We start from the raw sequence: 23,937 nt of genomic DNA, 5'->3' as shown, positions 1-23,937 counted from the left end.
ATTTGAAATTGATACCCAAGCTGAAATATTAGTTTAGCCAATTGCTTACTCACTTTTTTTCTAGAAACGGTTTGGTAAACTGACAGCCAAATGCCAGGAAAGGCATGGGCAGGGAAGCTGTCCCTGGCAGTCCCCGCTCCTGGGTTCCATGCTGATCTCGGCTCTTCTGGTCAGGCTGCCCTCCCTGGGAGTCCTCTGGGTCTAAGCCGATGGGACTCAGCTGGCCCAGTAGCAAGCTGGTCCCTGACAGTATAGGGAGTGGATTGTTCCTCGGCCTCCTCTGTCTCTTTTTTGGCCTAAGGCTGACTGACATTCTAGAGAGAGCAACATGAGCTTAAATGTAATGTCTTGCGTCTGTGCCTAATTCGGGGCAGTGGATGGCCCAGGGGTGAGGAAGCTGGCTGTGTGGATGTATGCAGGTTCAAGATCAAGATGGGGTGTCAGAGGGCCGATTTCTTCCTCTTTTCATGGTTGACCTAGTATACTGAAAAGAGTGCTACATTGGCAGTCAGTCTGGTGCTGTAATGTGTGATATATATTTTAAAAAAAACAAAACAAAGCAAAAAACCTCTTGGTGTCATTGGGAAAGCTGCTCAGTGCATTTATTTTCAAGTACTTATTACGTGACTGCTGTATACAGGGTCCTGTGTAATACGTTAGAAATACAGCAGTGAACAAGACAGGCATGATCTCTGCCCACGTGGAACTTAAATTCCAATGAGAGACTGGCAATTGATTGTACAGGTAATTGTCTCACTAAAATTGTGATAAATGCCGTAAAGGAGAAGTAAAGGATGCTGTGAGGGCATCTGGGGAATCAGGGAAGACATTCTTGAGGAAGTGATTTTCACTGAGCAGAGGTTTCATTGTGGCCAGCTGGGTTCAGGGAGCAGCAAGGTGAGGGAGGGATGCTGCACAGTCAACAGTGTGGTTATTGCAACACAGTCCCCTGCTGTATTGGAGATCTGTTATGCTGACCCGGGTCTGTCAGACAGTGTTAATTTGTGCTAACGCTCTAGCTTTTTTAGAAAGTCAGGTAAACAGTAGTGAATACCTAACACAGTATGCATTCAACAAATGGTAGATTGTTTTAACAGTAATTTAAGATGACTTTTCTAATCGTTAGGAAGTGTTCTAGAAATCTTGAAAGAGAAGCTCCTGTTTCTTGGGAGGTTCACTTATGGAGAAACCTCTCTTCCTTACAAAGGGGGCATGTGGGAACCTGAGGCTTAGTTGCCAACTTCTGTATATTTGGTCCTTTCACCTCAAGACTGCTGCCTGATGTAGGTGAACACACTGATGGTTGTCTGTGCTACCTGAAATCTGTAGGATAGGTTGTGACCTTGAAGTGATTTTCTACATGAGATGGTCAGAATTCTCTAGGAGCTTGACCCATTGAGTCTTTATTTTCATAGGTTATGAAATGAGAAAGTTCGTGTATAAATCTGAATTCAGTGTTTACAAAAAGCTAGTTTCTTTTTTTGTTTGTCTTTTAAGATTGGTCAATCTGAAGTTTACCTCATCAGTCCTGACACCAAAAAAATAGCGTTGGAGAAAAATTTTAAGGAGATATCCTTTTGCTCTCAGGTAAATGGAGATGGGTTATCAGCTCAATTGCCATTTAATTTTTTAATGAATTCTTTTACTGTCATTCAGCAGAAGTGGTTACGGTCACAAGATGTATGCTTTCTAAGTACTGGGTTTGTGATCTTGCATTTCCTTTTGTGTATTAAGGCAAACTATAAATGTAATTTTGAAATTAAGAATTTCGCTTTTAGCATCCATAACCTACTGGAGAAAATAGGTCTCCTTTTCTTTTTTTTCAGGCATTGGTAGTAATGTTCCACAGTCATGATTTCCAGGTGTGTGTGTGTGTGTCTGTGTGTGTGTGTGTGTGTGCATATTTATATATACACTCACACACAGATAATATTTTAAAATAGATACTTTTTACTTTATAAAAATTCATAACTTTGGGGGTACCAAGATCATTATTTCTTCTTCCTTAAAATATAATAGATAGTGACTACTTTTGAGGATGTTTTCCTCAGAGTACAGTATCTACTTGAGTTCTTGCTTGCAAATCTCCTGGGTGTGTTTCATAGAGAGATTTTGGAGAATCTATCAATTAAAATGAGCTATGCCAATTTTACTCAGAATCTTCCTAGCAAATATGAGTTATAGTTTGGTTACTTTTTAAAAGTCTGACTTATTTTCTTGCTTCCATTTTCTCAAAATAAATAAGATATAATGAAAGTCTCATTGTTTGCTGATTTATAATGTGATCTACATAAGAATGCAGCAGGGAATTTTTTCCCTCAAAAGGTGAAAATAAAGAACGTTCCTGAGTAAGATCAAATGGGGAACCACTTTTTCCAAATCATATTCCCCTGAGGAGTAACCACTAGCATATGCTTAACTTGTGTTTGGAGAACATTGATGGAGATGCCAGGGTATGTCAGTGATTGCCCGTTTATTGGGAAATACTTGCGCTGAAAGTGAGATTCTCCATAGATGTTTTATCTTGATTTGCTGCTATTTCTATTGTAATGTTAGTATTAAATATCTGCTTTTTCATTTGATAGTTTAATTATTTCCTAAAGGGTACAGTTTACAAGTTTACATGATCACCTTCCCTTCAAGCTATCAGCCACCCATGTCTCTGCCTGCTGGTGCTTTCAGGAGACGCTGCATATTAATGTTTATGGGTGATGTCTTACCTGTATTAAGGTGCCTCTTAGCCGATACTTTCAAAACAAGCGTACATTTTAATATTTATTAAAAAGAGCTCTTAGGAAACTATGGTAGGACTTTGGCCTTCATATCTTATGTTTAAAAGCGTCTCTATTCTTTTGTGTGTATAATTTTTGACTCATTCTTCCTACCAGTTTACTTCAGCATTTACATATTTTTTATTTTGGTCGTACGTATGTTTTAAGTCTTTTAAACTTTGTGTCTGCATGTGTTTGCGTGTGTGTGCATATGTGTTTGTACGTTAATCTCTCGTCTGCTTATTCCTTGATACCGAAGAAGAATTCTCATTTTTTTGTGTCAGCTTTTCTCCACTTCCTTTCACTACTAAAATGAGCAGTAAAAACTCCAGTTTTCAGATCCTACTTCTCTTATTGTGGGGATAATCAGAGTAACATTTTAGTAGAACTTCATATTTGAGAGATGTTTTTAGACATTTAAAATATCTGAGAAAGTAATACTTTTATAGTGTCCTTTAAAATTGTGCTGTGTGAATCTTCAGTTGCATGTCTGGCAATGGTGCCTTTCTGGATACAACTCACCATTCCTTGTTCTTGTCCCTGCCTTCAACAGGGTATTAGACATGTGGACCACTTTGGGTTTATCTGCCGAGAGTCTTTGGGAGGTGGAGCCTTTCATTTCGTCTGTTATGTGTTTCAGTGCACAAATGAAGCTCTGGTAAGTGAGAAGGGGCCGTTCTTACCTTAAAGTCTCCTTTTTACAAGGGATTTCAACCTCACTGATTTCTTTACTTAGTAAAGCCATATGGCCTGATGGACATATTATTTATTTTTTTAAAAAAAATTTATTCATTTATTTATCTATTTTTGGCTGTGTTGGGTCTTCGTTTCTGGGCGAGGGCTTTCTCTAGTTGCGGCGAGCGGGGGCCACTCTTCATCGCGGTGCGCGGGCCTCTCACTGTTGTGGCCTCTCCTGTTGCGGAGCACAAGCTCCAGACGCGCAGGCTCAGTAGTTGTGGCGCACGGGCCTAGTTGCTCCGCAGCATGTGGGATCTTCCCAGACCAGGGCTCGAACCTGTGTCCGCTGCATTGGCAGGCAGATTCTTAATCAGTGCTCCACCAGGGAAGCCCCTGACATATTATTTGGCTTTAATTATTCTTTCGTCACTATTTGATAACCAGCTAGTACATACCCGAGACTTAATTGGATGTGCATTTTCAATTTTCATCATTCTTAAAGGCCTGCTCACTTTCACCCTCTGCTTTAGCATTTTTCAAATGTCATTTTGGACTTTTGATCAGAAGAGTTGGTTTTCGTTACAGTATTTTAATTTGCGTCTAGTTTTTACCTTATCTCCTTGAAGAACTGCGAGCATTTGTAGTGTTTCTAGGCTATGTGTAATTCTAGCAGGTATTATGATTATTATCCATTAACCTGTGACTAATAGTCCAGAAGAATCCTAAAGTACTGAGTCTTTCCACAGAGTCCTGAAATCTCTGCCCAGCTCTTTTTTTTTTTAATAAATTTATTTATTTATTTTTGGCTGCGCTGGATCTTTGTTGCTGCGCAAGGGCTTTCTCTAGTTGCGGTGAGCGGGGGCTACTCTTCGTTGCAGTGCACGGGCTTCTCATTGCAGTGACTTCTCTTGTTGCGGAGCACGGGATCTAGGCGCGTGGGCTTCAGTAGTTGTGGCTTGCGGGCTCTAGAGCGCAGGCTCAGTAGTCGTGGTACACGGGCTTAGTTGCTCCGCGGCATGTGGGATCTTCCCAGACCAGGGCTCGAACCCGTTTCCCCTGCATTGGCAGGCGGATTCTTAACCACTGCGCCACCAGGGAAGTCCCGTCTGCCCAGCTCATTTTAAATGGACTTTTTGCTGACTATAGTCTCCTCTCTTCGATCAGGTGGATGAGATCATGATGACCCTGAAGCAGGCCTTCACAGTGGCCGCCGTGCAGCAGACAGCGAAGGCGACGGCCCAGCTGTGTGAGGGCTGCCCCCTGCAGGGCCTGCACAAGCTCTGTGAGCGGATTGAGGGTGAGCCGGGGTGGGAGGGCGGCAGGGTGGGTGGGGGGCAGTTAAGGGTCCTGGGCAAATTCGTTGGAAGGTTCTGCCCCGTGGAGGCTTGTGTTAGTTACAGGGCTCATAGGTGGATGTCTTATGTATGTCAGGCACTGTGCCTAGACCGTCTCCCCTCAAGGGGCTCTGAGGGCAGTGGGGGAGTAAGGGGACCACAGGGAACAAGACCAGTTGCACTGTTAGCAAGGTGGTGTGAGTGGTCAGTCACTTCAGGTGCCATGGAGGGGTCTCGTAACAAGAGAGCTAAGAATTTCCACCGGGTAAGTCAATTACAGGGTCATTGATACCCTCTGATACCCTCTGCCGGAACAGTTTTAGTGGAGGCAGCGGCCGTAAGGTAGGTTGCAGTTGAGGAGCCTATGAGAAAGAGCACAGGAAGTGATGCTGCGAGTATGGACTACGATTTCTAGAAATTTCGCTTAGGGAGAAACCGCAGTACATGTTACGGTTTGCATACTTAAGATGTGCCTGGCACTCTACTAAGTGTTTTCTTTAACATGTATTATCATCCACTTAATCCTCACCACTTCCTGGGAGGAAAAGGGATTATTTGCACATTTCAGGGATAAGCAAACTTAGTTTCTGGGATTTGGGGATGATAACCATCCTGATGGGTTTGAAGTCGTATCTGATTTCCCTTTTTAAAGACAAATTGACATCATCTTAAGGTCTTTGAAGTTTCATTTGCTGGCATTCCAGTGCTCTTTAAAATGAATCAAAATGATTACCATTTTCAACCGTGTTTTCCTAGTTGTTACTCTTTGCTGACATTATACAAAATATATTTGGGAACAAGAAAACGTGTGCTTTAACAAGAGATCCCATCTGAGAGGATCACTAACCCTTTCCTTAGTGGTTGTCAAGATAAGGTAAATGATGACAGAAATGTCTCTTATGAGCTTATTAGGAAGCCAACAATGACTTTGGCCTTGAAGATAAAGCAGATCCTGATCTGCAGGAACTGGAAGGGTTCCAGAGTTCCACTTCATAAATCTTTCTTTGGTCTGGCTTAGCTTTCAGAAAAATATAGCTGAAAAGTTTAATTGTGGTGGGGATTTTGCTGCTATAGTTTCGGAATTATCATTTCATTTATCTTTTTACTGGATAAAATCCAAGCAAAGCAGAAAGCTATGCTAATGTAAAAACATCCAATAAATAGCACAATTAGAAGGCTAGTGAGGGTTATATTTTGCCTACATGATGGGAAGCATTTCTAAAGTATAGATGGCACATTATTAGAGCCATCCTTAGTAGGGGAGATGCTGATTATTTTATGAACAGTTCAAGGTTCTTGCCTTTTGCTATATTGCATCCCTAAAAAGTAGAATGAAGTCATTTATTAAAGCTCATTGTATGTTCCCATAGGAGTAGTTCTAATAGGAAGTTATGATCTGGCCAGGAGCTCCATAAACTGTGGAGAGGACCAATGACATGGCAACAAAAAGAAAGACTTAAAGACTGGTTTTTTAAAATAAATAAATTTATTTATTTATTTATTTTGGCTGCATTGGGTCTTCATTGCTGTGCGCGGGCTTTATTTGCGGTGAGCAGGGGCTGCTCTTCGTTTCAGTGTGAGGGCTTCTCATTGCGGTGGCTTCTCTTGTTGCAGAGCACGAGCTCTAGGCGCATGGGCTTCAGTAGTTGTGGCACGTGGGCTCAGTAGTTGTGGCTCGCAGGCTCTAGAGCGCAGGCTCAGTAGTTGTGGCGCACGGGCTTAGCTGCTCCACGGCCTGTGGGATCTTCTCACACCAGGGCTCGAACCCGTGTCCCCTGCATTGGCAGGTGGATTCTTAACCACTGTGCCACCAGGGAAGTCCCAAGACTGTTTTCTTAATAAGTTGATATAGTCAGTATGCTCTGGAATCTGTAAAATAGAATAAATACACTGTACGTATGGGTGCTGTTGGACACTTACAACATGTAAGGGGTGCAGCTGTGCTGATTCTGTGTTTGAACTATGTACAACTGCTAGTATTTATATGGTGTTTTGCTTATTTTAAAGTTTAGAGGAGCATTTTGGGAATTCTTGGAATGAATTATACTTGCACTAAAAAGAAAAAAAAGTTTTACTGAGGTTTCCTTTTGCTCTCTAAGTAAATTTGCCTTCAGCAAAGCAAAGGCATTCATCAGAGCTCCCTTTAATAAGAGCCTTTTCAACCAGACAGCGTGAAGGCGGGCTCACTTGCCTCTCTTCTCCCCTCTAAAGCCTTTTGGCATCACGTGGGGAGTGCCGCCTTCTTGCTGCAGAAACTCCCTCCCCCCGCCACCCAGGCTGAAGGTAGTGAGAAGCCCTGTGGAGGGTGCACAGTGGAGAGCAGGCGCTGGGACCGCAAAGACCACCTCTGGTTTGAGATGGGGCAGGAAGAACCTAATGAATTGAGGCACCCTGAAGACAAGGATAGAACTGTCTAAGGATCTCTCCACACCTGCTGAATATGAAGAGTAGTCTGTATGATTTCACCTGAGATTGTTAGAAGTATATATAATTAGTCTGACTCTTCTTGGGGTTTTTCTCCACATGTGAATGTCTCATCAAGCAGTACAGTGTGTCCAAGAGAGGTTGTTTGCACTGTGTCACTGACATCCATACGCAGGGAGGATTTTTATTTAATGATTTCTGAGTGCTAATTTTACTCGTAAATTTAAACACCGTTTTGATTCAACATGTAAGTAGTTAGTGCAGTAAAGGCATCTCTGTTTGCCTGGCTTATATGACCTGACAGCTTGCCTGAGGAGTACCTGAACTGTTTTCTGATAAAATTCATCTGTCCTTTCTGCACTTGTACTGACCTCTTTTTTTTCTGATTGAAGAATAGTTGACTTACAATATTATTAGTTTCAGATGTATAACATAGTGAGTCAGTATTTTTATTTCTTATGTACCATACAATATCATTATGACATTATTGACTGTATTCCCTGTGCTGTACTTTACATCCCTGTGACTTATTTATTTTATAACTGGTAGTTTAATCCCCTGGTACATCTTAATCCCCTTCACCTATTTCACCCTTCCCCCCTTCCCCTCCCCGCTGCGACCATTAGTTCTTTGTTAAGTCTGTTTCTGTTTTGTTGTATTTGTTTGTTTTTTGGATTCCACGTATAAGTGAAAACATACAGTACTTGTCTTTTTCTTGCTGACTTATTCACTTAGCAGTGCACTTCAGTGTTGAAGGCAGTGGCGTCAGGTGACTTGACTGCCTGGGTAAAGGAGCAGTGGAGTGTCCTAGGGTGGTTGCTGGGGGCAGACAGATGTGGGTCAGATTCTGACTTTGTCCCTTCCTTAGCTGATAACCTTGGGCAAGACATTTGACTTCACTGTGCCTCAGTTTCTTCATCTATAGACCTTGGGATTGCTAAAAATAGTGCCCACTCCAAGGATTATGTTGAGGATCAGATGAGATTATTTATGTAGTGTTGCGTGAAGTGGCACAGCAATCACTTAAGAAATATTGGCTTGGGGCTTCCCTGGTGGCGCAGTGGTTGAGGGTCTGCCTGCCGATGCAGGGGACGCGGGTTCGTGCCCCGGTCTGGGAAGATCCCACATGCCGCGGAGCGGCTGGGCCCGTGAGTCATGGCCGCTGCGCCTGCGCGTCCGGAGCCTGCGCTCCGCAGCGGGAGAGGCCACAGCAGTGAGAGGCCCGCGTACCGCACCGCGGAGCGACTGGGCCCGTGAGTCATGGCCGCTGCGCCTGCGCGTCCGGAGCCTGCGCTCCGCAGCGGGAGAGGCCACAGCAGTGAGAGGCCCGCGTACCGCAAAAAAAAAAAAAAAAAAGAAATATTGGCTTTTATTTTTATGGTGGCCTCTTAGGGTCTTCTTGCCCCCCCCCCCCCGCAAAAAAAGAAAACGGTGGTGGAAAGAGGAAGGACTTCTGGGAGCTGCAGTGGTTTGAGTAGGGGCAGCGACCTCGCCACCGCCTGTTAGGAGGGTGAGGGCCCTGCCTTCTGCTGCAGGGGGCGGGGTGGGCGAGCGAGGAGCACTGGCGCTGGGGCAGGCTTGGCTGCTGATTGGCCTCCTGACCTGTCAGTCACCAGGCTTCTGCGGACCTCAGCAAACTCATCTGTAAAACAGAGGCCTGATTTCCAAGTCCCTGTTCTAGATTTCAGAGCTGTCCCCACTGGCCATCCTAGTAATGTAGATAAATCTGGCCCAGAGACTTGGCCAAGGCCCTGCCCAGTGGCTCACCCTCAGGAGGAGGAGACGGGGTGGCATGTGGATGGGGACAGGACTGCCCTTGGAATAAAAGTAATCAGCAGCAGTTTTTTTTCCACGATAGTTAGGTCAGCAAATCCTTCATCCCAAATCTTTTCATCATGGGTAGCATTTATCTCTGGCACCAAGAAAAGGCAAAACAGGGTCTGAGCCATATATGTGTGGAGAAGGAACTTTCTGAAATACCAGATTCTAATGAACATTAAAATTGCAACTTTATTTTAATTAATTAATTTATTTATTTATTTATTTTAAATTTATAGAATTGCAATTTGCAACCTTAATCCATACAGTTTTTTCTTTTGAAGCTAAGTTACTCAACATATCTTTTGGAATAAAGCCCAATCTTATCTTCATTTTGGGATTTTTGATATTTTCCTATCAATTCTTTCACTGAATTGGGAAGAGCTCCAAATTAATTATAATCTGTATTGTGAGCTCTTTTTCTTTTTAAAAAAATTAATTTATTTATTTATTTTAAATTTTTGGCTGTGTTGGGTCTTTGTTTCTGTGCGAGGGCTTTCTCTAGTTGCGGCAAGCGGGGGCCCCTCTTCATCGCGGTGCGCGGGCCTCTCACTGTCGTGGCCTTTCTTGTTGCGGAGCACAGGCTCCACACGCGCAGGCTCAGCGGCCATGGCTCACGGGTCCAGTTGCTCCGCGGCATGTGGGATCTTCCCAGACCAGGGCTTGAACCCGTGTCCCCTGCATTGGCAGGCAGATTCTCAACCACTGCGCCACCAGGGAAGTCCGCAACTTTATTTTAATGACTTTCCCTCAGAATCCTTTGTGATGTTATTTAAGTGGCCATAAGACTGTTACTAAGCATGTGGTAAAGGGAAAGTTGTTAGCCACACAAATCACTTTCTTGTGAAAGAGCCTATCCTGTAAGAGAAGAATGTTGGTCAGTTTTCAAATGGGGCAGTAGTTGTTTTTCCTTAAGGGAGATTGTCTAGTTTACATATAAATACTCCCTGAGAATTTATCGTTTTCTGCGGACAGTGTTCTGGTTGTGTGAGGTGTTCTAACATGGAGTAGTGGCGAAAAAAGGCAATTTGGAACCACACAAAGCTGATGTAGAGTCCAGTATGGGGTCTTTGGGAATTAAGTGAGCTCTCTGGGTCTCGGTTTCCTTAACTGTAAAATGGCGCTAATCGAGTCCTCTTTACCAGATTGTTCTGAGTATTAAATGAAATGATACAGGCCTGATGTTTAAGTCAGTGCCTACCACGTGAGGGCTCAGTCAAAAAATGTTGCTTGTTGTCAGGGTCATCATCATCACCGACATTATTGATTAGAATTTCCATAAACCCTCAGAAGCCTGAAGAAGGTGGTTAAGCCATGTAAGAGGGGGGAGTGAGCATGGAAAGTGTTAAGTCTACCTCGTAACTGTTACCTAGAGTGTTCTCATGTCTCTTTTTTTCTCTTAATAGGAATGAATTCTTCCAAAACCAAACTAGAACTCCAGAAGCACCTGACAACATTAACTAATCAGGAGCAAGCAACTATTTTTGAGGAGGTTCAGGTACAGTACTGGTTTTAAATTTCCAGAAGGAAGAAAGGAGGCAGCTTCTCTGTGAAATTTTGTTTATAAAAAATAGCAAAGCAAACCTGTCAGATCCTCAAGGAAGTGGGCCTGAGTTCCTCTAGGTTTAAGCTTTAACAGCCTCGGGACAGGGGCCAGGTCAGAATTGCAGATTCGTATCAGGGCTTGGTTTTTCATGTGAAAACTACTAAACCAGGGGAGCTCTCCCTTAAGGAATGAGAGAAAGGAAATAATAAAGTGGAGAGAGCCTCAGCCTCGGAGACAGGGGACCTGGATTTTGGTCCCTGAGCACTGCTCTCCCTGGGAGACCTCTGCTAGCTCCTTCCCGCTTGGGATTTCAGCCCTAAGTGTGAGATGTTATATCTTAAGGATGGAACATCTTGTACATGAAATTGAACATAACTTTTCTTCCTCGCTCTTTATTTTCAGTTTTGAAAATAAATTTAGGTGTTACCTACTATATGGTATATCAAACCTAAACATAAAAACAAAATACAGAAGAAAACCCAAGCTCATCGGTTTTCTGCATTAAGCCCGGAACCACACTGTCGTCCTTGTGTTTAGATGCACTTATCTCGGGAAACCACACTGTGTGTGCTGGCATGCCTATAGGTCTGTTCATTATGAATCTTTAATGAGCTCATCAAAAATTTCATGTCTGCTTTAGCCGAGGGGCATTTTCTGTGGTTTTGTGGCACTTTCCTAGGGAGGAGTGTACATCAGAACAAAGCATAAGTCTCTAGTGGGGAGGAGAGTGCCAGGGCTTCCGCACATAGAGAAGTCTTTAAACGAAACAAGACGACCAGCAAGTCTAGACTGTAGGTTCTCTCTCCCTCTTCACTGAGGGAAAGGCTATAGACAGGGCCTGTGATCTGTTTTCTGTTAGAGTGAAAAATTAAAGAATTGTCTTTTTTTTTTTTTTTTTTTTTTGTGGTATGCGGGCCTCCCTCTGCTGCGGGCTCTCCCATTGCGGAGCACAGGCTCCAGACGCGCAGGCCCAGCGGCCATGGCCCACGGGCCCAGCCGCTCCGCGGCATGTGGGATCCTCCCAGACCGGGGCGCAAACCCGGTTCCCCTGCATCGGCAGGCGGACGCGCAACCACTGCGCCACCAGGGAAGCCCCACAGCGGCCATGGCCCACGGGCCCACCCGCTCCGCGGCATGTGGGATCCTCCCAGACCGGGGCGCAAACCCGGTTCCCCTGCATCGGCAGGCGGACGCGCAACCACTGCGCCACCAGGGAAGCCCCAAGAATTGTCTTTTTAATCACATGTTTGAGTTCTCCTTCCCTTGATCTTCTGCAGTAGGATTGGCATATGTTTTTTTTTTTTTGGCATTACGCGGGCCTCTCACTGTTGTGGCCTCTCCCGTTGCGGAGCTCAGGCTCCGGACGCGCAGGCTCAGCAGCCATGGCACACGGGCCCAGCCGCTCCACGGCATGTGGGATCCTCCTGGACTGGGGCACAAACCCGTGTCCCCTGCATCAGCAGGCGGGCTCCCAACCACTGTGCCACCAGGGAAGCCCCATATGTTTGTTTGAAGGAGAGCATAGGAAGAGTTTTTTAATTTCATAAATAGCTTAGAATGTAACTTTCACAATTTCCAATTGCCTTTCAGTTTTCTTATTTTCTTTTGAATTGACTTGAGACACATTACTTTGTTTTTTCTTAAAGGATCTTTAGCGTTCTAAGTACACAGTACTCTCAGACAAATTTAATGTGATTTGTACTTGGAATTCATAAATGGATGGACAATTTGCTTCTGATTGTTAATGCATTTGTGATGGGAGCTGGGTCCTTTTTCTTTTTCTTTTTTTAAATTTATTTTAATTTATTTTTGGCTGTGTTGGGTCTTCGTTGCTGCGCACAGGCTTTCTGTAGTTGCGGCGAGCGGGGGCTACTCTTCGTTGCGGTGCGTCGGCTTCTCATTGCAGTGGCTTCTCTTGTTGCAGAGCACGGGCTCTAGGCGTGTGGGCTTCAGTAGTTGTGGCACATGGGCTCAGTAGTTGTGGCTCACGGGCTCTAGAGCGCCGGCTCAGTAGTTGTGGCACACAGGTTTAGTTGCTCCGCGGCATGTGGGATCTTCCTGGATCAGGGCTTGAACCTGTGTCCCCTGCATTGGCAGGTGGATTCTTAACCACTGCGCCACCAGAGAAGCCCAGAGCTGGGTCCTTTTTCATCTGATGCTAGTCCACTTTGCTGTTTTAGTGCCATCCAGTCACTTTGGGGAATATCTTTCTAGCAAGCATAGAAGATGCACCTTCCTCCCCTAATGTGAGTTTGTTTTCTTTTTTATTTAGATAGCACTGTGTAGCTTTCCCCAAAACAGTGTGGTGAATCAGGATAGGTAATACCCCAGATACCCTTCTGCAGCAATGACTGTGTTCCTGATGGATGTGATTTTGAGATTCTCTTTGATCCATGTGAGTGTGAGACACTCAATATATAAAATGACAAAGAGACTTTAGAGAAAATCAGTGACAAAAGTTTGCTTTAAAAAAATGGATTCAGTTCATTGGCTTTGAACAGCCAGCTCGTACCTTGTCCTCCATCATTGTAGGTGTGGCTCTTTTTTGAATAATACAAATTTAACATGGATCTCTTCTTCTGATGGCTTTATTGGTAGTCTTATTAAATTATTTCCTCAGTGACCATTCTTGTTTTTTATAAAATATTTTATAAACCAAGTCACTAGTTTCTTTTTAGGTAGTAGTTGCTGCTAATGCATTTGAAAATCATGCATTTCAAACAGATCATAAGGAAAAAGGTGGCTTTGCAGTGTCATGATACCTCTTTTAAATAAAATGGTTAATATTTTCCTTTGTATGGTGGTTTTCCTGGAGAATGATTTGTTTCTGAGGAAATTCTCCAAGGGCAAATTTTTATAAAACAAATGTAATTACTATTGAAATTAATAGCACATGATTGCTAAAATAGTTATTAAAACATACATATTCAGTGTTTTTGTAAATAAATGTTTCATGCAAAAAAAAAAGAAAGTGCAACCCAAACAGAACCATAAAGAAAAAGAAATCATTAATTACCGTGCAGATGATGCTGGGGAATTATCACTGCTGCAAATAAGCCGGCTTTGACTTTGAGCTCTGTGAGGAGAACTTGATGCCAGATGGGCGTGTGGGTGTGCTAACCCTTCTAAGAGGACTCAAGACACTGCAGAGCCACTTTTTAATTTAGGACCTTTTTGAAGTGTACATTTTTCAAACATGTCTAAGTGGGCGAATGAGAAGGTGACCCTCAGGTGGTGTCTGGCTCTGTCCAGGTGCTGTCCCCTGCTGGCTGAGTGTGCTGAGTTTACATCTGTCGTCCTCAGGGAGAAGTTGCTTTCAGTCTGAGTTGGGCTAGTAAAGAAACTGTCTCAAAGTCGAATTCTCTTCATCTGAATGAGTGTATTTCAGGGAATGACTTAATACTTAGTAGGTAAATCAAATAGATTTATAGTCAGTAGATGTCGATAACGGATTAAATAATGTAACTTTTCACAAGTTAAAGATAAGTGGTTGGAGGAATTTTTTTTTTTACTTTGTACAGAATATAGAGCAGCTTAATTGGATTTTTCCATGGTTTTAAAATTATTTCTTACAAGATTTCATTATACTTTTTAAAAAAGATGTCAGGCTGTAGTCCAGGTGAGCACTGCCATTTTCAGTAGACTCCTCAGAAGACCCTAGGCTTTCTCAGCATTCTGGTATTCATTAGGCAGTGTTAGAAATTGATTTCAAATTGCTTTTACAACCAATTTATAGGCCCGCCCTCATAGAAATGAGGTTAAGAAACATGTAACAACATTGGCTTTGTTGCTTTTAACAGGCAATTAATTGTTTTATATTGTTCTTTTTTAAAAAATGAAATATAACTAGAGAAAAGCGCACACAAATCAGTGGTATATAGTTCAATGAAATAAAAAAAATTTTTGAGATATAGTTGATTTATAATATTACATAAGTTTCAGGTGTGCAACGTAGTGATTCACAATTTTTAAAGGTTATGCTCTATAGTTATTATAAAATATTGGCTGTATGTCGGTGAATTTTTATAAGATGAATACACCTGTTCAGCAGCACACAGATTAGGAAATAGAGCGTTTCCAGCCCCTCCGAACCCCCACTTGGTCCTGCCCCAGGTGACCACCATCCTGATTCCTGACTCCATAGGTTAACTTTGAGTAATAAGCAGGTTAATTTTTGACTGCAAAGGGATGTTATCCAACTTCATTCCCCATTATTTTCCTCAGACCTGTCTCTCTGACTCATGAATGTTTATAAAGTTAAATCACCTTCAGGAAATAATGATTTGTCCCTTTGCAGGATGGTGAAGTTCCCTGGGAGGCACTCAGGAGATGACACCTTGCTAATCATTTTCACTCAATAGCAGGGTAGCCCCTAGTCATGTTTCAGTTATTTTAAGAAAGGGTTTATTTCTTGACCTTGTATGGCACCACAGACATCGTCTTCTCAGCCTCACTGACTTTCCCCTGTGATGTTTAATGAGCTCCTTGATGCAGTGTCTGGGCAGCAGCTGTGGTAGTACCTTGTGCTCAGTTTAGTCTCATTTTCTGTCCATTCAAGTAGTTTCTTTCATGTTATGTTGAGGAAAAGAGAATGTATTAATAATGCTCCTCTCCTGTTACTCCATTCTTAGCCTTTTTTGATATGTTGAAATAAGTGATTGAGAAGAATTTCTCCAACAAAAATACAAATTTTCTTGTGAGAGCAGCCCAAAGGTTTGATTGAAGAATAGGAGAAGAAAGAAAGGGTCACCTCTTGGGTGCCTGCTCAGAGGCTTCGTAATTCCTGCCTGCTTCTCTTTCCTGGACTTTAAAAATATATATATACTTTATTTTTTAGAGTAGTTTTAGTTTTACAGAAAAAGTGGGTGGAAGTACAGAGAGTTCCCATAAAACTTCTCATGCCCCTCCCCCAAGCCAGTTTCCCCTATTAATATCTTGTCTTAGTGTGGTACCTTTATTACAATTGATCAGCCAATATTGATACATCTTTAGTGATTAAAGTCTGTAGTTTACATTAGGGTTAAATTAACTCTTGGTGTGGTACATTCTGTGGGTTCTGACACATGTTTGATGGCATGTATCCACCATTATAGTATCATACAGAATTGTTTCACTGCCCTAAAGATTCTCTATGCTCCACCTTTTCACTATCCCCCAACCCCCCACCTTTGTTCCAAACCCCAGGCAACCACTGATCTTTTACTGTCTCCATAGTTTGTCTTTTCCAGAATGTCACATAGTTGGAATCATACTGTTTGTGTAGCCTTTTCAGTTGGGCTTCTTTCCCTTAACAATATGCATTTAAGGTTCCTCCATGTCTTTTTATGGTTTGATAGCTCTTTTTAGTGCTGAGTAATATTTCATTGGATGTACCACAGTTTATCCATTTACCTGTTTAAAGACACCTGGTTGCTTCTAAATTTTGGCAATTATGAATAAAGCTGCTATACACATTCTTGTGCAGGCTTTTCTATGGGCATAAATTTTCAACTCATTCAAGTGAATACTGAGCAGTACGATTGTTGGATCACATGGTGGGAACACGGTTAGTTTTGTAAGAAGCTGCCAAACTGGCTCCCAAAGTGCTGTAACCATATCATGTTCCCACCAGCAATGAGTGAGAGTTCCTGTTGCCTCTTGGGGCTTTTAGACTCACAGTATATCTGTAACCGTCCCGAGGTCAGCAGAATTAAGTTGGGATTGTGGTACGTGACTACCACTTTCCTCTTTTGAAGATCTGATGGAAACTTTCTCTGGAACAACCCACGTGTTGCATAAAACATGTAAAAATTTATAACATCCAGGTTCATGGCTTGGCATCCAGATTGAGAGCATCTATTCTGACCTGTAAAATATTTAATCCTTAAATCTGAAATTTGAAAGAACGGGAAGTCCTCATTGAAAACAACCTCTTCTAATCATTTACTATCGTTTCCTTGAGTAACAGGAACAACTTATTTAAAATGATCTTTCTCTTTAAGAGAGGAATGTTAGAAGGTCTCGGTTAGTGTTACCTCTGCTTCTAGTCTGTGACATGAGGGGTAAAATTGTTCCTTAGTCAGCAGGGCTGCCAAGAACGGCATTGACCTGGACTCGGATGCTTGTGTAATTGATCCGTTTATTAGACACACCCTGACTTTGATTTAAAGGGCAGGCTAGAGGTTTGGAGTAGGGATGGAGGAGGAGGAGCAGGGTGCAATGGATAAGTGTCATTATAAAGAAAAGATATTTTTCTAAAGTTTATAGACCAGAAACTTTGTTTATCTCCAGAGTAATTCAGTTTTGTTTTCTTCATATTCAGGGAAAATAATTGAATACATTAAGTTAGATGGTCTTCTAAACATGAACTCTGATATTTCAAATCCAAAGAATTTGGGGCTAGAAAAGACCTTGGAGTGTATTTCGTGCATAATCTTCATCTGAACAAACAGAGAAGCTAAGCTTAAATGACAAGCCTTTGGTCTCACTTCTAGGCAGCACCTTGAACTTACGTGACCTGATTTCTAGTCCAGTGTGCTTTGCCACTACCTTGCCTGAAAAATAAATAAAAGGCATACAAATAATTTTTTAAAAACCAGAGGAAAAAAATTGAGTCCATGCCATGAAATTTTGTGTGCAAGTGTATGCCTTGTGGGACTTCCAGAAAGTGCTTCATGATGAACATGTTTGACATGTGGAAGGAATCATGGCCCTGGATCCAGTTGCTGGTTTCCTTTCCAGTTCCCTGACCATAAGAGTTTATAAATAAGTAACCATTGTGGCTCTTGACCTCTGGGTGTTTACACAGATTTTTGTCCTTTTCTTATGTTTTTAAGACTGTTTATTAAATATTTTGACTATGCCTCTATCTGATGTGAAATGTTTATTTTAGGTATAAGGACATCAGAGGTCAGAGGCTAAATCTGGCCCACTGGCTTCGTTATCTGTTTCTTTTAAAAAATTGTCGCCAGTTGTAGGATCATTGGTGCCCCCTAGTGAGGTGATTGGGTAAAAGCAGTAGTTGATGAATGGAAGCTGTTAGCATTTTCAAAGGGATGGGTTAGCAGTTTTGGTGACAATTAAAAATTAATGTAATATATTCTTTTTTTTCATTAAGAAATTGAGACCAAGAAATGAGCAGCGAGAGAATGAATTGATTGTTTCTTTCCTGAGATGTTTATATGAAGAGAAACAAAAAGTTCACGTCCATATTGGGGAGATAAAGCAGGTATGGCATTTTTCTCTCTTCTTAAAATTTTACCAGGACACTATGTAAAACACAGTCTTGAGGATTTTCTGAAGCTCTGAAACTTCTTTTTCTCCCTGAATTTTATTTTCATTTGTTACACATGTAAGGGAAATTGGGGAATATTTAGATTGTGCTTAGAAAAGATGAGGAGAGTTTCTGTCTGCGTTGTAGTGGGAGCAGAGTAGTTGCTCTGATGAGGGGACTGGTGTAGTGCATCGAGAGTGAAGTTTACGAGTGGATGCTAGCAAGGAAAGCTCCTTGACCTGCAGGGAGCCAGTCCCTGTCACCTCACCTTTCTCCTTGATTAAATGGGACTGACATTGTACAGCTGCCTTCAGAATTACATAAAGTGCCCGGAAGCTCTTTGTAATAAAAATGCAATGTGAATATAAGGTAGCACTACTGATAAATCACATACAGTATTAGCCTGGTTTACGTGCTATTCAGATATGGAGCTTCCGTTAATTCCACTTCATATGCTGGAGGTGCAGAGTTGGCCTCCTATCCTCTCTTTCCACAGCTCTGTTCAGCTTTTCTGTGTGAGGGGTGCTGTCTCAGAGGCTGGGGCTGCCTACAGGGCTCTGTCTTTGAAGAGCTTCGAGTTTGGGATTCAGGACCATTTTCCTATTTCTTTTGGACTCTCTGTAAGTCAATTTATAATAACCATTATAGCTTCTAAACATGTGTTTTATATTTGTTTAAGTTACTGATAGGCCAGAAAGCCTAGAGAAAAATCAGTGAAGGATGTTCAAAAAGTCTTTAATTTCCAGAAGTATATTGCCTTTTTGTTTTTTTAAAAAGAATACTTCCTGAGTGCTTATTCTCAAGGTGTATTAATGCTCAGTTGTGTGCTCTCCTCTTGCTATTTTCCCTGTAAACTGCCTCTGTTTTTCTGGTAACTTAACCGTGATGCAGTTTTACTTGGATGCACACACAGCAACTCTCCCCATCTGCTTTCTGCTTTCCAGTTGGCTTTGGCAATTATGTGCCTTTCCTGAACTCCTGGTCACATACAGTGGCCAACATTGTTTTTAATTTCATCGGCCAACTCTAGGGCCCCTTAGCTGTGACCCTAATATCAGTACACTGTGTTTTTGGCCTTTGTGTGTTGACCTTCCTCCCTTCTCAGCTGGTACCCTTAAGAGAGTGGGCAAGTTCTGTTATCCTCCTGTTCACTTTTGGATGGGCCACCCAGTCTAAGTTTTCAGTTAATTCCCTAGTTCACTTTTCAACGTATTTCTTTTCTCATTTTCTTTCCTTTTTTCTCTTGTGCCACTGATAGTTATTCTGTTTGATTTTCTCTTCCCTGAGTCACTCTAACTTGTTCCAACAGGAAATTGATAATTCTGAAATCATTTATAATGGCTAGAAAGGAGAATGAAGTGTTTATGGTGGATGGAAAGTTTTGCCCTAAATGCAATCTCATTTTTGTGGAACAGGGTAGTATCTTTATGATTTGGGCATAGACTAGTACAGTAAAGAAATATATTAATGTTTCTTTTTTTTTTCCCCATTTGAAAACAATTTAATGTAAAGAAGACCAAATCTCACAAAGTAGAACTGGTGTCTGGGCAGTAGTTGGGTGTCCACTAGGCTGGACACCCTCTTGGGCTCCGAGTTCAGCTTTTCAGAGCCGCAGCTGCTTTATAGCTCGATCAGATGAACTTTTGAGAGTTCACCAATAGATTCCTGCTCTCAGTTTCTGCTACCAGATAATTTAACCACATAGATTTCATTATCTTCTTATTGCTCCTAAAAATTCCTGTAACCTTTGAAAATGTGTTTTGACTTGACCTAGAGAGAGATAGAATTGTGGACTGTGTCCACCAGCCTTCAAAAGTAGATGGAAGGTCTTCCCTGGTGGCGCAGGGGTTGAGAGTCCGCCTGCCGATGCAGGGGACACAGGTTCGTGCCCCGGTCCGGGAAGATCCCACATGCCACAGAGCGGCTGGGCCCGTGAGCCATGGCCGCTGAGCCTGCGCGTCCGGAGCCTGTGCCCCGCAACGGGAGAGGCCACAACAGTGAGAGGCCCGTGTACCGCAAAAAAAAAAAAAAAAAAAAAAGGAGATGGAAGACAATTAGCACAATCTCAGGGCTGTGCTTCTCAGAGCTGTGCTGATGCCATACTGTACATGCTTTTCAGACTGAAGTGTTAGTGTTGGGTACCTGTCAGAGGAATCGTTCCATAAAGTAGAAAACAAACTGAATGAATCCTTTGATCTTTTTTTTTTTTTTTTGCGGTACGCGGGCCTGTCACTGTTGTGGCCTCTCCCGTTGCGGAGCACAGGCTCCGGACGCACAGGCTCAGCGGCCGTGGCTCACGGGCCCAGCCGCTCTGCGGCATGTGGGATCCTCCCGGACCGGGGCACGAACCCGTGTCCCCTGCATCGGCAGGCGGACTGTCAATCACTGCGCCACCAGGGAAGCCCCAGAAAAGAACCTTTTTAGATGGTAGAGGAGAGCAGAAGAAGCATTGAATTAAGTATATAGAGTTTCTTACGGCCTGGTTTATAAAAAGAAAAACACAAGTGCAGTTTTTTTTTCTTTCTAAGTAGATCTACTACGTTCTACTAGTCTTTTAGCCAGTATTTTTTGTATATATTAGAACAATTCAAAATGCTTCTTTTTCATGAAAACTTTGGTTATGAGTTTGAAAGCAGGTCTACAGTTTCTTAACTTCGTGAGTGAACTGGTATTGAGTCAAATGCAGGCCCCTGAGGGTTCTTTGTGGTATTTCCCTTTCCTCTAGAGGCTGACTCCAGTCTGGATAGGCTCTTACTCTTGGTAAACGATTGCACAGGACCAAATTGCAACTAGTAAGGCATCCACTCATGCTACATAACTTAGTCAGTATTTGTTGAATGACTGCCAGAGCCTGTGCTCATCACTGTTCTTCTCAACACCTGCACAGTGTTAACTTGGCCAAAGCTGGAGGTGGTATGAAGGCATTTATTGTATTAATCTGCACATTTTTCTGTATGCTTGACATGTGTAACAACAACAAAGAATAGTTGGTGTTTAGAGTAATGGAGGATGTGGTTGAGTATTTTTCTAACAAAATCATCATCTAGCAGGAAGCATTCAGGTAAGAACCCATAGAAGAAACAATTTAATCTACAGTAGAGGTTTTTTTGTCTTATTATGTTTTTAAGCATACCTCTTTGTTAATAAGTAACATTAAACTTCATTTTGTGATTGGCAAACAAGCTTTTATGTTGTCAGTTTCATGTTCCCATCAGGTAAGGGAGAGACTTGGTTGCAGAGGAGAATGAATGGGATGATGGAAACAGTAGGTGGGAGAGAGGATTCTGTAGAAGGGGATGAAGGGATTAGTGTAGGCAGAGAGGATGGATTCTTTAGTTGATTAGATTTATTTTGTCTCACCCTCTGAAATGCCCCCAAAAGTAAGTTGTTACTTTACTTTGAAAAGCTAATCATAGCTACCTTTGTACCAGAAGCTGTGCCCAATGTTTTACAAGCTTCACCTGTTTTAATCTCACAACACAGCACTATGGTTAGATCGTGAGGTTGATCTCAGTTTACAGAAGATGAAATTGTGGCTCAGAGAAAGCAAGTAACTTGCTCAAGGCCACAGCTAGTGAATGCCATGTCTCTGATCCAGCCGCAGAGCCCAAGCTCTAAACTGCTTTGTTAACTGATTAGTTTCTAAGCACTTTTCCTTAGTTTGTTTGGAGTAGGCAAAGCAACTCTTTGAGGCAAAATTATTTCCTGGACTTGCAGACATGTCACCAAGGAGCAGATGAGAAGAGGTCACAGAAAAAATGACCTGAGGTCAAAAAGATGCATTCTAGAGATTTTTCAGTCCTTTAAAAAGGAAGGAAAGAAGGAGGGAAGGAAGATCTAAGTGACTTAATTTTCCATTGTTTCACTTTTTAGACATCACAGATTGCAGCAGAGAATATTGGAAGTGAATTACCATCTAGTGCCACTCGATTTAGGCTAGATATGCTGAAAAACAAAGCGAAGAGATCTTTAACGGAGTCTTTAGAAAGTATTTTGTCCCGGGTAAGTGGCATAATTCCTCCTAGTTAAAGTTAAATCACTTTTTTTGAGAGAGCATGAAATTCAGTTCTTTGCTTTCGTTCCATCAGTGTTCATCATAAAGTTTAGAAGGGTGAAACCTTTTTTGGTTCTTCTCAGTGTTAGAAAAATGTTATCTACACTGAAAATTCAGTTTGTAACTTGGTCTGGGTTAAAAAATGTTCTCTACTCTTTTGTATTCTGTGGAATTTTTGTCTCCCAAAAGAATGTTATTTGTTGGCCAGTCCCTGTAAAGAGCATGGATTAGATACACAAGGTGTGGGTTCCATTCTCCCTGGTGTCACTAGGTACAGTTTAAAAATTGTTATCGTGGGACTTCCCTGTTGGTGCAGTGGTTAAGAATCTGTCTGCCAGTGCAGGGGACATGGGTTCGAGCCCTGGTCTGGGAAGATCCCACATGCTGAGGAGCAACTAAGCCCGTGTGCCACAACTACTGAGCCTGCGCGCCACAACGACTGAGGCGGCGAGCCACAACTACTGAAGCCCGCGCTCCTAGAGCCCATGCTCTGGAACTAGAGAAGCTACCGCAATGAGAAACCTGAGCACCGCAACGAAGAGTAGCTCCCGCTCGCCGCAACTAGAGAAAGCCCGCGCGCAGCAACGAAGACCCAATGCAGCCAAAAATAAAATACATACATAAAAAAATAAATTTAAATAAATAAAAATTCTGATTACATCATAAAAAAAATTGTTATCGTTGGCTGCTATTATGTGTCTGAAACTGTTTATAGCAGGATCTGCAAACTGTGGCCCTTGGGTCAAATACCATTCACCTCCTGTTTTTGTAAATAGAGTTTTATTGAAACACAGCCACATCATTTCATTCACCTATTGTCTAAGGCTGCTTTTCTGCAGAGTTGAGTACTTGCCACAGATACCATATGGTCCACAAAGCATAAAAGATTTATTATCTGGCCCTTTACGGAAAAAGTTTGTGGCCTGCAGCTCTATAGGAAGAACAGAGTATACGTATTTACCGATCTGGGAGTTCTTTAAGAAATTACTACCGATTTAGGTCTGGATTAGCAGGCAAGATGGCGGAAGAGTAAGACGCAGAGATCACCTTCCTCCTCACAGATACATCAGAAATACAGCTACACGTGGAACTTCTCCTATAGAACACCCACCGAACGCTGGCAGAAGACCTCAGACCTCACAAAAGGCAAGAAACCCCCCACGTACCTGGGTAGGCAGATTAAAGGCCCTTGGCGCTCAGGACACTGGTCCACAAGAGACCTCCCAGTTCCACGCTATATCAAACGGTGAAAATCTCCCAGAGATCTCCATCTCAACACCAAGACCCAGCTCCACTCAAGGACCAGCAACGAACAGTGCTGGACACCCTATCCCCAACAAAGAGCAAGACAGGTCTACAGCTCCATCCATTAGCAGAGAGGCTGCCTAAAATCATAATAAGGCTACCAACATCCCCAAACACACCACCAGACGTGGACCTGCCCACCAGAAAGACAAGATCCACCCTCATCCACCAGAACAGAGGCACTAGTCCCCCCAACAAAGAAACCTACTCAACCCACTGAACCAACCTTAGCCACTGGGGACAGCCAACAAAACCAACGGGAACTACGAACCTGCAGCCTGCAAAAAGGAGACCCCAAACACAGTAAGATAAGCAAAATGAGAAGACAGAAAAACACACAGCAGATGAAGGAGCAAGATAAAATCACACCAGACCTAACAAATGAAGAGGAAATAGGCAGTCTACCTGAAAAAGAATTCAGAATAATGATAGTAAAGATGTAGTGCGCCACGGCTAGCCGGGAGGGAGTCCGGGAGAAGTCTGGAGCTGCCGAAGAGGCAAGAGACCTTTTCTTCCCTCTTTGCTTCCTGGTGCGTGAGGAAGGGGTTTAAGCGCGCCGCTTAAAGGAGCTCCAGAAACTGGCGCGGAGCTGCCGAAGAGACAAGAGACTGTTTTTTTTTTTTTTTTTTTTTTTGCCTCTTTGTCTCCTGGTGCGAGAAGAGAGGGGATTAAGGGCACCGCGTAAAGGAGCTCCAGAAACGGGCGCGGAGCTGCCGAAGAGACAGGAGGCTTTTTCTTGCCTCTTTGCTTCCTGG

At 42.7% G+C, this 23,937-nt stretch overlaps 1 protein-coding gene across 15 annotated transcripts in view; it reads left to right on the top strand.

The window, feature by feature from the left end:
• Positions 1-23,937, top strand: part of TBC1D1 (TBC1 domain family member 1) — a 285,275-nt gene that overhangs the window by 143,832 nt on the left and 117,506 nt on the right. For 12 of the 15 annotated variants that reach the window (XM_055086106.1, XM_055086103.1, XM_055086109.1 and 9 more), the window contains 7 exons: positions 1,498-1,587; positions 1,827-1,862; positions 3,325-3,429; positions 4,614-4,746; positions 10,432-10,523; positions 17,668-17,778; positions 21,697-21,825. In XM_055086106.1, coding sequence (XP_054942081.1) covers positions 1,498-1,587; positions 1,827-1,862; positions 3,325-3,429; positions 4,614-4,746; positions 10,432-10,523; positions 17,668-17,778; positions 21,697-21,825 — 696 coding nt within the window. The remainder of the gene's footprint in view (positions 1-1,497; positions 1,588-1,826; positions 1,863-3,324; positions 3,430-4,613; positions 4,747-10,431; positions 10,524-17,667; positions 17,779-21,696; positions 21,826-23,937) is intronic. The other 3 variants (XM_028492067.2, XM_024116511.2, XM_024116519.3) reach the window with 1 other exon arrangement.

Source organism: Physeter macrocephalus, chromosome 7 (genome assembly GCF_002837175.3).
Source record: "Physeter macrocephalus isolate SW-GA chromosome 7, ASM283717v5, whole genome shotgun sequence".
In the NCBI taxonomy this organism is placed as follows: Eukaryota; Metazoa; Chordata; class Mammalia; order Artiodactyla; family Physeteridae; genus Physeter; species Physeter macrocephalus.
This window is presented reverse-complemented; position numbering and strand designations above follow the sequence as displayed.